General features: G+C 34.7%; 2 protein-coding genes across 5 annotated transcripts in view; both read left to right on the top strand.

Annotated features, from left to right (window-relative positions):
* The window catches only part of CCDC18 (coiled-coil domain containing 18), a 28,531-nt gene extending 23,307 nt beyond the window's left edge, over positions 1 to 5,224 (top strand). For all 4 annotated transcript variants that reach the window (XM_032192528.1, XM_032192526.1, XM_032192527.1 and 1 more), the window contains 2 exons: positions 1,136 to 1,330; positions 2,881 to 5,224. In XM_032192528.1, coding sequence (XP_032048419.1) covers positions 1,136 to 1,330; positions 2,881 to 2,895 — 210 coding nt within the window. In that variant the 3' untranslated portion in view covers positions 2,896 to 5,224. The remainder of the gene's footprint in view (positions 1 to 1,135; positions 1,331 to 2,880) is intronic.
* A 72-nt stretch (positions 5,225 to 5,296) lies between these two features.
* Positions 5,297 to 13,058, top strand: LOC116491677 (retinol dehydrogenase 8-like). The gene is made up of 6 exons (XM_032191816.1): positions 5,297 to 5,642; positions 6,756 to 6,917; positions 8,148 to 8,327; positions 9,862 to 9,955; positions 11,615 to 11,798; positions 12,695 to 13,058. Exons 1-6 carry the CDS (start codon positions 5,546 to 5,548, stop codon positions 12,926 to 12,928), a joined length of 951 nt encoding a protein of 316 aa, XP_032047707.1. The 5' UTR covers positions 5,297 to 5,545; the 3' UTR covers positions 12,929 to 13,058.
* The last annotated feature ends 81 nt before the right edge of the window (positions 13,059 to 13,139 follow it).

Here is a 13,139-nt window from a genome sequence, read left to right as displayed (position 1 = left end):
GTTTTTATGCATCAACTAGATTACAAAGGTATCAGATCCTTGAGAAAGTATCTAGTTGTGTATTGAGTTACCTTCTAAAAATATAAGATCCACATTTATTCAAAAATAAATTCACATATGCAGGGATTGTCCTCATGTCATGAAATGGCTAAATCCTAAAAGAATGAATCCAGTGTATTACTGGACTCTTCAGACTCTCACAGTGAGAATGATATAAATGCAGTTAAGGATAATTTCTTGTGATAATGTTGTATCTTTCTCAGAGAAGTACACCTGGACAAAATTCTACACCAGATTAAAGTTGCAAAAATAAAAGTAAAAAAGAAAAATGGCAATCCAAAGATGTAAGATAAATAGTCTATGTAGCTCATAATGAGATTCTCTCTACTGTTTACCATTTATGCTGGGATTTTTTTTTAATTTTTTTATTTTTAGAAACATTCTGTATAAAAATTGCGTTACAGAGGTTCTAGCTCCATTCAGAATATTATGTGGTTGCATCTGTGTTTGAAAATGGTGTCTGTCATACCATCCTGTAAGAGAAAACTTTCTACTTCAGTGATGTTTATGGCAGACTTACTGACCAATCTTCTACCTTTGTGCAAGATCTAAAATGTCAGTTAGTAATGTATCTGGGTAAAGCAGCGGGGGTGGGTGTTAAGAGGGATGGTTGTAGCCTCTCTCATTCTTTTTTCCTTAATACACAACTTTTCCTGCCTGTTACAGTGCAGGTTATAAATTGTTCTCTGATTGTTTCCTTGCTGGATTGATTTCTCTCCTGGTCCACTCTTGCCCTTTTGAGATTCATAAAATAACCAGGGCACACATTTTTCAGTTGATTCATTCTGTTCTTACTTTGCTCTAATCTGCATTGAAGGTCTTGTTACAACAGCACTCTCTGGGAAGTTGAACTAACTTTCTTTTATTAAAAAGAAAAAAGATTTGACTTAATTTACGATGGTAGATGACTTATGACAAATTAACTTCTGTGGCCAAATTTCTTACTGAAGTGAGAAATAAAATTTTGTTAATAATGATCGTTGAAGTAAGAAAAAAATAAGTACTTTTTTTCTTCCTTAAATGTAAAAGTCTTTAACTTTTACAATGTTCTTTGGCATATTTCTTAAACTTGAAGCGTGCTCATCCGAAAGACCAAGCAAAAAGGCAGATACCAACACAACACCAAAAATTTGGTTCTTATCATGTAAGTGGACAGTTGCAACAGATGAAACGAGATTTAGAAGAGGCTCAAGATACTGTTACTAATCTGCAAAAACAACTTCAGGTTAGAGATGAAATGTTTCATGCTGCAAGTGAAGCATTGCTTGAGGTAAGTTGACTTAACTAGCCATTATACGTAAAGCAGCTAAGGCAATTTTTGCACACAAAAACAAATACAGGATCTTTAAACCAACAAAGTGAATTACCGGGTTCTGGTTTTGCATTACTTGCTTTTACTTCATTTGTAGTAATTGTTGAGAAACTAGAATAACTAAAATGCATGTAAATTTAGGCCTGTAAGGCTTAAGAAAAGTTCATGTTTCCCAGCCTCCTGTGTATTATAGAACTATATATAGAACTATTATAGAACTATAATACACAGTATTATAGAACTATAGAGGGCTTTTTTTTTTTGTTGTTTTGGTATGTGAAAGACATGGAAGGACAATAGGAGGATTTTGCGTCGTCTAAGACTTGAATGTGTCACTTAATCCCAATCAATCTTTGTATATCTATGCCTTTAGAGCTTGCTATATATATCATTTTTTTTGCAAAAAGTGGTCTGTATAAAAGTGGTCATATAAAATGCAGAAAGCTATGAGGAAGATGAGACATCTAATACATGGTATAAAATAATTAGAAGTATGTGTAATAGTCTTTCATTCATTAGCTCTAAGCTTATTATGTGCTACTTATAGATGTCTGTGTACTCCATTTATAGCATTCCCTTAAGAATAAGCATCTAGCTAATAGGGAATAGATGCAACATAATGGATTTTGTAGGTATAATTAACAGGAGCCATAGTATATTGTGATGTTACCAAATATTAGACTGCCTGATATGGGCCACAGTAATGGCTAATCTAAATGTAGCTGCTGTTAATCCTGTACGAGAGCAACCATTTTGTTTGCTCTCCTGGTTTTTGTTTTGTATTTTTTTTATAAATACACTGCCAAATAATTAAGTCCAGAATGCAAGTTCTTAAAGGAGGAGAAAAAGCCAAGCCCCTTAGAAATTAACAACAAAAAGCATGCTATAACTGACCATGCATTTCTGTTTACTTTATAAAATCCAGAATATATAACATTAATAAGATTTTTTAAATAAGATGCCTGTATTGGTAGAAATCATAGTTTTTTTTTCCTTTCACATGGTGGAAGCACTTCGATACTGTCAATATGTTGTTTAAAAACTCCTCATGAATTTTTAGAATCTTAAATTGTGAGGAACTTAAACGAAATAATCCAGTTCACAGAGAAACCTTAAGCCTTACAAAGTGCAATTATTTCAAAAGACAGTACTCCTTCAAATTCTACATATTTGTGGAGAATTTGTATATTAATATTTCTTCTCAAAATATGCTGCATAGAATTTTAGTACGGTTCTCTTAAAACTTAACATTGCTTACAAGTTTTTCAACATTTACTTATTTTGAAAGCAAATGCACTTCAGTTGACAGAACAGTAAACAGGAATTCAATAATAACTTCAGTCTAGGAGGCAGAGTTTGAGAAAGAAGCCATGGACTTGAGACCTGCGCATAGTTGGCTTAATTTGTTCAGTGAGATCTTCAAAATAAAAAGTAACATCTTACTGCAAAATGATTTAGATAGGGTAAATTGAACTCTGAAGTTTCTGATCAAAGATATTTTGTTGCAGGGGCAAGAACTATGAAGGAAGAAATGTTGCCTATTGGACAAGCAGTAACCCAGGAATGCTGTTGCTGGCAACATAATAGTGCATTCAAAGAGGAAATTTTAACATTGTATTTGTAAATTATGAATGTATTTTTACTGATGCAAAAGCCAATCTTGTTTTTTCCAACTTTTTTTGAGATTATTGCCTTAATAAATTCACTTATTTTATTTTTCAGAAATAAATTTTAAGTATCTTGAATTATAGGAACTAGTTTCAGCTCTAGTGTCATGTAGTCCTCTCTTCCCCCCAGGATTTAAGATGATGTAGCTGTGTAGCACGTCTAATAAGAGCAAAATGGTATTATCTTTTTATCAGTTTTTCTTTGGGAATAGTTTTTTGTTGTTTGTTTGTCTGTCTTAAGATACTGTCCCTGCAACATTTTATGTTTATTAGAATGAACCTGTGTGTAAGAAATGTTAGGTCACTGATTTGGTCATTAATAGATGCTGGGAAAATCTGTGCACTTCACTCCAACCAGAGTCCTTCAGATGCAGAGTTGTGTGGGACAGGGCCGTAAGGCTTGACTGTTTCCTTACAAACTAAAACAGTTTTTCAGAAGTATTACACAATTTAGTATAAATGGCTAGTGACCCCAGTCTTTAGTGCTTGTATTACATAAGTGCCAGAAACTGCAAATATGAGAGGCCTAAATCTGAGTCTGATTAATGCAAGCATTTATGTGCATTAAGATAGGAGATTGCTAACTGGATATTCTGAATTACCAACGACATTTGATGTAGAGCAGAGAAGAACAGAAATTAATTTAAGGCTTAAGCCTGAATGAGGTGTTTAGTGTTTTAAGAGTGCATCTCAGACAGAAAACAAAACAAACCAAAACCAAACCAAAACAAATTGTTGTATTTCAGGGACTCTGCAGGTGGAAGTGTGCTAACCTCCTTGGTAGTAGGTAGGTCAATTTAACTAGTTATTCAAACATGCTCCACAAGTCCAACTATTCTACTTCCAGTGGTTATACAAAATCAGGCACACACTTTGCAGCTGTTGATAAGTTCAAGATACACTCATATGAAGTATGTATTTCTGCAGTTTCAGATAATTTATTTTTCTCTTATAAAAATTATGATGTATCAAAAAGTGCTGTTTACTTGGGTAAATTACTGTATGACATATTTCAGAATAAGCTATCTGCTCCTCTACATAACACTAAATTACAATCAGTAAAAATAATTTGACGAGCATAATTGAAAAAATATTTTTCCTCTTTTTAAGCAGATCAGTTTGCCTTCAGGCTAGGAATGTGTGCATCAAACTTCAGACTGGTCTTTTAAAGCAAAGGAACATTAAAGCCCTTCAAACCAAGATTTCAAGGGGAAAATATAACCTATCTGTAATTACAGTTGCATCACCACACTAGTGGAATTCCACTAACGTAGTATTGCATAAAGCCTTGCTTGCCCCTCCTACATGCACTAAATATAAATGTGCATGAGCAGCAATAGCAATTTGCCTAATGGCTGAATCAGCTAAACAGCTTTTTGCAGTAAAATTGTGTATCTAATTGTGTATACTAACTTCTTTGGTAAAGCCATGGGTCTAACCTGATAAATAAACAGAAACATAATTACAATTTCTCATTAACTTTAAATGTTGTATTGTTACTTTGCGGGTCTGAGAGGTTAATGATTTCATTTGTTATACTGTCAACATGAGTTTGTCTGGAAAGCTAACATCATTTCAGTGAAGCATTTCTGTAGAGTTCTACTCTTTTGAGTTACTAACTAGTTTACATCTACACAAATCCTGGAAAACTAAGTTAATTCTTCTGAACTGTATTGTATTAACATGGGGTTATTGTCTCTTGGAAAACTTTTTTCCTTCAGCTTGTCAGCTAGAGAATAGAAAATGTTCGAAGTCTTCAGTGATTGCAAGGATGCAGTGAAGTTGGTCAGTTTAGTGTCTTTCTAGTTGTTCTTCACTGCTAGCATGCTTGCTCACTTTCCCCCTTCTTGTATGGGAACAGTGCCAAAAATAAATGTGAGGAATCTGTCTAAATAACTTGTCTCCTTCCAAATCGACAGCATACTTTTCAGTTTACTTTTTCTATAAAGCCTGTTAGGACTTTTAGTTACAAACATGTCTATAATAATAAGATATCAGGGAATAAATTCAAGCGCTGCTCTATTTCAAAAGGATGTGGAGGGTGCTGTAAGCATTGAAATTCTGAACACCTTTAGCAAAGGGATCGTATTTTGGGTATTTGTCATTGATGTGAGTGCTGGACTGAACAACAGACTAGTTGTCTCTAGTGGCAGTTGTAATTGTGGCAAAGCTTTTTCTTCCAGTAATGTGCAAAATGATTATTTTACTATTTAAAAAATCTTATGTAGTTTACAAATGTTTCATTTCAAAGACTAATTAAGTTTTATATTAAATATTGTCCATATTGGTAATGCAGATTATAAGCTCATGCAGGAGCATCTGTTTCTGTTTTTGTCTAGTTGGAGATTATCCCTTAATCATGCAGGGTCCAGGTGTGCATTTTGGGATTTGTTGACTCAGGAAAGCTGCAGATAGCATTAAAGGCCAGTGACAATTATACTGTAGCTGCATTTAGGTTGTTGTGCCTCTGGGCAAGAACTCTTGCTTGAACCACACAGTGAAAAGGATGGCAAAAAGAAATGTCCTCATTACAGGTTGCTCCTCAGGAATTGGACTGGCCTTAGCTGTAAAAATGGCAAAAGATGAACAGAAAAGATTTAAAGGTAACAATATTTCTGTTATTTATCTTTATTTATGTATATGTATACGTTCTTCAATGCAATATTCTCTTCCCTCCCTCCATGATTTATCAGAGCTGACTGTATTCAATCTGGTGATTGCTTTCCGTTTAACCCCCTTCTACCATGCAAGAAAATGCAATACAGTGCAAATAAACTGCTTCTTGTAAGCAGATGGTACTTCTGTACCTGTATCAAAGCTGAACACCTACTTGAACTTGTTACAAAATTAGTTTACAAAAAAACTCCACCATAAATAGTTGAAAATGCCTGCAGTGTGCTGCCTGGATATGCATTCACACAGTTAACTTTGCTTCTAGCTACTACATTTCTGTTGAATGAAACATGCATGCCAATTGGAAGACCAACAAAATTAATTTAGGAAAAGAATTCTTAAATTTACATTTTTTCCCTGAAGTGTGATTCATTATTCCAACGTTGCTCACCCATAAAAGTGTGAGACTGGGATTTCTTTCTGTTGCAAAATGGGATATTTGCTATGACTGAAAATGGATGGCAAAGTAAATACAGCAATCTGTAGAAAATCAGTTTCTCAAGCTTATTCTTACGGTATTTTACTGCCAAGTGGCTGGATGCAGATTCATACTTTTTTTTTTGGTAATCAGGGCGTAAGAACGATAAAATTAATTTCTAATTTGAGAAATAGGTTGCACAAATGAACATTTTTTGCAATCTGAGGAGCCAGCTGTCTTCCACTTCTTTTTTTTTTTTTTTCCTAGTAAAGTTATGATATTTCTGCTAAACGTATTGTGCTTGGATACTAAAGATGACTCAGCAGCCTGACTTGGTACCCATTGCTTAAAATTTTGCTGATAGTAGTGTCTTCTCATGCTGCATGTTTTACATTGCACATACTGGTTTAATTCTTCTTTTAGATTCCTTGAAGGTTTCAGAATGAGATTATGGAATAATAGTGTCATGTGCATTGAAAATAAGTTCTTTCCACTTCAATTTTTAACTGGGTTTTATCAATGATATTTAAGATATGAATGAAACAATATTGTTTAATGCTTCTCTGTTACATCACCACAGAAAAGGTCTCGTTTTTGACTAACTATTGCTTCTGACATGTTGCAGTGTACGCCACAATGCGCAATCTGGCCAAGAAGGAGGCACTTGAGGAGGCTGCAGGTCGCAGGCTGGGCAAAACCCTGGAAATTAAACAACTGGATGTCTGTGATGAACAGTCCATTAAAACTTGTGTGAATAGTATCCCTGACAGAAGGATTGATGTCTTAGGCAAGTACAAGATGTGTATGCTGTGAACAGATAAGTTTTCTGTTTATCATCTATTCAAACACTCTGGAGAAGTTTAATTAGTGTATTTTTTAAATTATCAAATTAATAATAATTGCCTAATTTGTTCATTATTCTTAAGGCTTCATGCAGATATGGATTAAATCTCACTGTGCTTCCCTGAAGCAGGGAAACTTGTTTCTCCTATTTACAAAGGAGAAACTTGATCACAGAAAAGATACATCTTGGATAAGATGATGCAGTTTTTTAGTAAGTGTGAGAATAGAACTTTTGCCTCAATCTGTGTCTTCATGTACAACTTTCTGCCCTATAGATGAAGCACAGCTCTGTTCATAATAAAATTAATAGTGTTGTCTACTAAGAAAGCAATAGCACTTGGTAATTAGCAAGTAAAAGAACAAATGCAAAGTAAGAGTACTTTAATTTTGTATTGAGAATTATAGTTGTACTGTGCAAATCATTTAGCAAGAAGTGTTCTTGTACTATTTTGCTAAAAATAAATAGTAATAGAAGAAAGATGCTTATGTTCTCAGCAATGAAATCTCTAAGAAAATCAAGGACCTGTCTTCATTTTGAGAACTCATTAAAGAACCATTTAACAAAATTTTTCTGCAGACTGTATTATGCTCTGATTTGACACAGTAGTTTTATTGCAGCATGCCAGTTTTGTCATTCTCCACTTATAAACACCTAAGAGACACATGCACACACACACAAAAAAACACAAACAAGTTTCTTTTTAAAGACTTGTATTTTTAAAGCAAACAAAAACCTAAAAGGCATACTAAAATATGGCCTAGTCTAGCACCTTTTGGAATAGATTGAAGTCTTGTATTCATTGATATGGGCATTGACTATAGGCTCTAATTTATGCTACTGAATGATGAACAAATAATGATGATTCTTGACACATTTTCCTGTAATCCTTTTCTAATTTAAAGAAAAAGGACTAATCAGAAATAAATTGGTTAAAATGCAAAGTATCAGATAATTGGATTTTTTAATTGGATTAAAACCATAATTAAGCAAAAAATAAAAATAGAGAAGTGTATTTGCAGAGCTTGACTAACGCAATAATTTCTTTTGTGCTTTAATCCTTTCTCTAAGCATTATTTAATCCCTAATCCTTATCTTACTTCTAAACGCCTTCCAGTAAAGATAAGCTAATGTTTAGGGATGTTATTGGTCACTGTCGTCTTCCGTTTTGTGCAGTTAGCAATGCTGGAATGGGGCTTATTGGACCAATTGAATGTCAGACCATCGATGAAATGAAAACGGTGATGGATACCAACTTCTTTGGACTGGTTCGACTCCTGAAGGAGATTTTGCCTGACATGAAGAGGAGAAAAAGCGGGCATATAGTTATAATAAGCAGTGTTATGGGAATACAAGGCAAAGTGTTTTTTTTTTTTTTTTTTTTCTTTTTTAATCTAAAAGTTCAGTATGTACAATCTAGAACACACCTCTTTTTTTTTTTCTCCCTAAAAAAAGTGTAGGAGTTAGCATATCTATTTATTGAGCTCTGTAATACTAAAACTCCAAGAAGCATAGCATTTATTTCTGGTGTTTTATGTATCCCAGTAGTATGCACAACTACTCTCAAGACATCTTAACAACAAAAGCTGTGGAGTGAATTCTTTTTTCATGGGAGTAAAGCTATCAGTTTTAATTCAAATTCTATTTTTTATTTTATTATTATTATTTTAATTACTAGAGATTACCTGCAAAACAAGATTTAGTAATATCACTTCTCACTTTACTGCTGGAAAGGATTCTGGGGACAGGCAAGCACACTTGCTATGCTGTGCTAATGGAACAAACTCCAGTCATGTCCTGGCCAACTGTACCATCTTTTGGTGAAGTTTCCCTTCATAAAATTTCACAGAGCTAATTCTAGCAAGAAAAATTTCTACCACTCCCTCTGGTCTGACTGTATTTGTTTCAATTACTAAGGCACTGGCATTGATCTTAACCTGGATTATTCTGGTGAGCAAGTGTCCTAAAGCAAACTGCAAGTGTGGTTATCGGATTGCTGTACTGCTTTTTCCAAGTCATAGAATGGCTCAGATTGGAAGGGACCTTAAAGATAATTTAAGAGACACCTCCCTCTAGATCAGGTTGCTCAGGGCCCCATCCAACCTGGTCTTGCACACCTCCAGCGATGGAGCATCTGCAGCTTCTCTGGGCAACTTGTTCCAGGGCCTCACCACCCTCCGAGTGAAGAATTTCCTCCTGACCTCTAATCTCCCCTTTTTTATTTTAAAACCATTCCCCCTTGTCCTGTCATTATCTGACTGAGCAAAAAGTTGCTTTCCATCTTTTTTATAAGCTCCCTTTAAGCATTGAAAAGCTGCAGTAAGGTCACTCTGGAGCTTTCTCTTCTCCAGGGTAAACATCTCCAGCTCTCAGCCTGTCCCCATAGGAGAGGTGCTCCATTCCCCTGATCAACTTCATGGCCTTAAGCCCCTCAGATGCAAGATGGATCTCTTGCATAATCAAATCTGGTCAGTTTCTGTGTTTATCTCCAGTCTATTTGAAGTCTTGTTGATAAATAGTGCAGGTGGCATTGTATGTGTATACATTTATCCAGTAGACTATAGAATATTAAATAGCAGCCAGAGAGATCACAGTATCAGCTAGAAAGAGGAAAACCGTTAAGTTAGTCAAGCATGCTTTAGCATAAGGAATTTTGAGAACATATGCAAAAACAAACAAACAAAACAGCAGTATTTAATACTACTTAACTACTCAGAATATTAAACTACTATTACTAATGAACTGTCTCATTAAGAAAATCCTTGTGGATATTGGTCTAATGTATTTTCCCAGAATTTCTGTAGTCTTGCTAGGAAAACAAGTGTTAAAACTAAACTGCTTGCATGATGAATATGATCACATTCTCAGGCTGTTTTATTTGTACCATCAGGTATCTTATTTAATGATGTTTATGCTGCATCAAAGTTTGCGGTGGAAGGATTTTGCGAAAGTTTAGCTATACAAGCACTGAAGTTCAAACTGCAGTAAGTATCGATCCACAGGTGTAAATTACACTTTAGACAGTTTTAAATATATTCAGAGTTACTGCACAAATGTTTAAAGCTTGCTGCTGTCTAGGAGAAACAGATTGAGAAACCCACGGAAATCATATATCACAAAAGGCGTCAAAGCGTCCACATTCTTCACACTACATAAATAATTTTGATACAAAAATAAACATTCTTATAGACAGTTAGAGGTTTTTAGGTTTGGACAAAATATACTCTATTTAATACTTCTGAAAACAGATTCTTGCATATAATATTGTAGAAATAAAATAATACCAACCTGTAATGTTTTCCTTTTAAAAGGATAACAGTCCTTTCTAGAGGTCAAGATAAAAAAGGTCAAGGGCTCAAAGACAGCATGTAGAAATTCATCAGAAAGGAACACAGGATGAGATTCCTATAAGGACAGGACGTGGGAGGAAAGCAACAAGAATGCAGTACTATTTTTCAGTGTTTAAGACAGTATTTGAGAGAACAGTCCTGTTCGTTGTCTAGGGGACTTCAGTGATTTGTCAAATGTATTCACTTTGGTATAATTCTCCCACCGTTCTTTGTGTGAAGTCCAACAACGGTTAAACATCCCTTGTGTCTCTGTATGCTTGAGTGTTTAGCTCCTGTACAGTGGGAGAAGAGACAGCTGCTGTCATGGGATTACATGACTTTGATTTTGTATAAATCAAACTTTGATTTTGTATAAATCTCTGAAAAGCCTGGACAGATTTAAAATGAGTATTGTAATAATAAAAAGCAAAAACAGAAAAAAAGAAGGTTTAAAAAATGTAGTGTGCAGAATGTAGTACAGGAAAAGTTCAAGGTCCAGTGTGAAGAGTGATGCAGGAGAAAAGGCTTTAATTCCAGCAGCAGTTGGAATTCTGCTGTCAAGGTCAATAGTAGATTTAGTTCTAAAGAAGAGCCTGCCCAAAATTCAACCCTATGAAGAGATCCTATCCCAAGGAGTGTCTTATTAGAAGTTGTGACTGGGGATAATTACTGTCTGAGAGTAGAACCAGAAAAGATCTGACCAGTATCAAAATAAATTTTTCCATATTTGGCAGCAGCCAAATTGGTCTATCAACAGCAAAATTCTCAGTATTTTGTTTTATATGGTATTGTAGGGGAATCTTGAGTTATGTGATATTGACAGCTTGACAAATAAAATCCATGTTTTCGCAACTTTCATCTGCTTCTAGTATTATCATGAGAAAGCTGTAGCAAATCTATGTAGGATTTTGTCCATATATATATATATATATATTTTAACTTTATGATCCTGAAGTTATTTTTTCTTTGTATTTCTGAAATTCTTGTGGATAAATAATTTTCAGATTCTACATCTGTGAGATGGCAGGTAGTAACTGTACTCACTTCCATATGAATTAAGTTGCTGTGCTTCCCTGAAATTTAAGCTCTACAGACTTTCTGATCTATGGGGATGGGTAGGAGTTTCAATAATTCAGTATTCATTGAATAAATTCAACATGTTATTGATCACCTTGTCAAAATATAATGTTAACATTGCTTGCTAGCATGTAATCAAGACTGCAATTCTTTAATGTACTTTTTAAAGAAGTATAGAGAGGTGTGTTTCCCATGAGGAGAGTAGTCCGTAACCAGTATATCTTGGCTTTTGAATAGGTTAAGTCTGATTGAACCAGGCCCAGTGATTACAGAGTTTGAAAGAAAAGTGTTTGAAGATGGAATGAAAATGGATCTTTCAGCTGCAGATGAGGAAACAGCTGAGATGTTTACTAATATTTACCTTAAAAATTACAAACAAATTTTCCAGAGCCTGGGACAAAGTGCTGAGGATGTTGCAGAGGTAACCTACCAACAAATCTCTTCTCTTGTGTATTTTTAATTTAAGAATGCACCAGTTGGTTGGTGATGTGTTTTTTTGTTTTTGTTTGTTTGTTTTTGTAGAAATGTTAAGATATAAGTACATGGAATTTATGTAATTTAAAATAATTTTTAAAACCTTGAGAGAATTTCAAATCTTAAACAAAACCAGTAAGAACATTAAAAGAATGTTTGTTTTTCAATTTAAGACTATTGTGAACTGTAACTTACACGCAACTGGAGACATGGACCATCTGGTGAAGTCTGGGCATTCCGCAGTGCTACCTTCTGTCTCTGCAGGGTTCCTACCTTTGGGAACCTTTGTTTAAAGCCTCTCTATCTCACTAATACTCCCTTCACTAATGCAAGGCTAATATGAAGTTCACTTGGCTACCGTACAACACCAAGGCATAATAGAAAATACCTGGACATAGTTCCTGGTGTTTAGGGCTGTCTTCAGGAAGGGGACAACAATTTCAGGTGCTGGGTCCTACTGAGGAGCTTCAAGTGTCAGCTGAAGCTTCCCTATCTTGCTGCAAAGCGCACTGTTCTGATCCTTTTCCAGTCAGCAGTAAGAGAAAGTATCTACCTATTGTGGGCCTACAGGAATAACTTTGGAGGACTATGCAGGATAGTTAAGTGTAAAGTGCTATCATCATGCTGTAGATGAACAGAATTAGGACCATGCATAAGTACTTCTGGCTTTAACATTATTTTAAGAAAAAAAATGTAATGACATTTTCATAAAACTACATGCAGCATTTTACACAATGCTAAAACTTTATTCTTCCACTTTTCCTCTCCTTAGCTGAAAACTAAATGTTTAATTTACTATTTTGGTAAGGGTTCTTTAAATATTTCATTTTTCTTTCTTGACAGCATACAGTAAAGATAATTCTTGCAGAAAACCCACCTTTTCGCCATCAGACCAACACCTTGTACACGCCGATGACAACTCTCAAATATGCAGATCCAAATGGCGATCTACCCATTGATATATTCTACAAAATGGTTTTTCATCATGACAAAATCTTCAGTGCAAGTCTTAACTTTATCAAATTGCTAAGGTGGAGAAGCAGAAAGAGCTTTGACCTAGGAAAACCCTCACAATAAGCATGAGATTGTGTAACCTGGAACATTTGTTATAGTTACTATTTTGTTAAATGTCTTATGATTTGATGCAAGCTCAAAGATATTAATCTCAATGCATGTATCTTGAACTTTAGTTTGCCAGACCTTAAAATTAAAATGCTCTTAACTATAGGTTTAGTTTGCTTTATAGAGATTTGTTTTCATGGAAACAAGCATCGACTACTTCTTAAGT

This window comes from Aythya fuligula, chromosome 8 (assembly GCF_009819795.1).
Source record: "Aythya fuligula isolate bAytFul2 chromosome 8, bAytFul2.pri, whole genome shotgun sequence".
NCBI classification, from domain to species: Eukaryota; Metazoa; Chordata; class Aves; order Anseriformes; family Anatidae; genus Aythya; species Aythya fuligula.
Note: the sequence above shows the minus strand (reverse complement) of the source record. Positions and strands in the feature narration are given on the sequence as shown.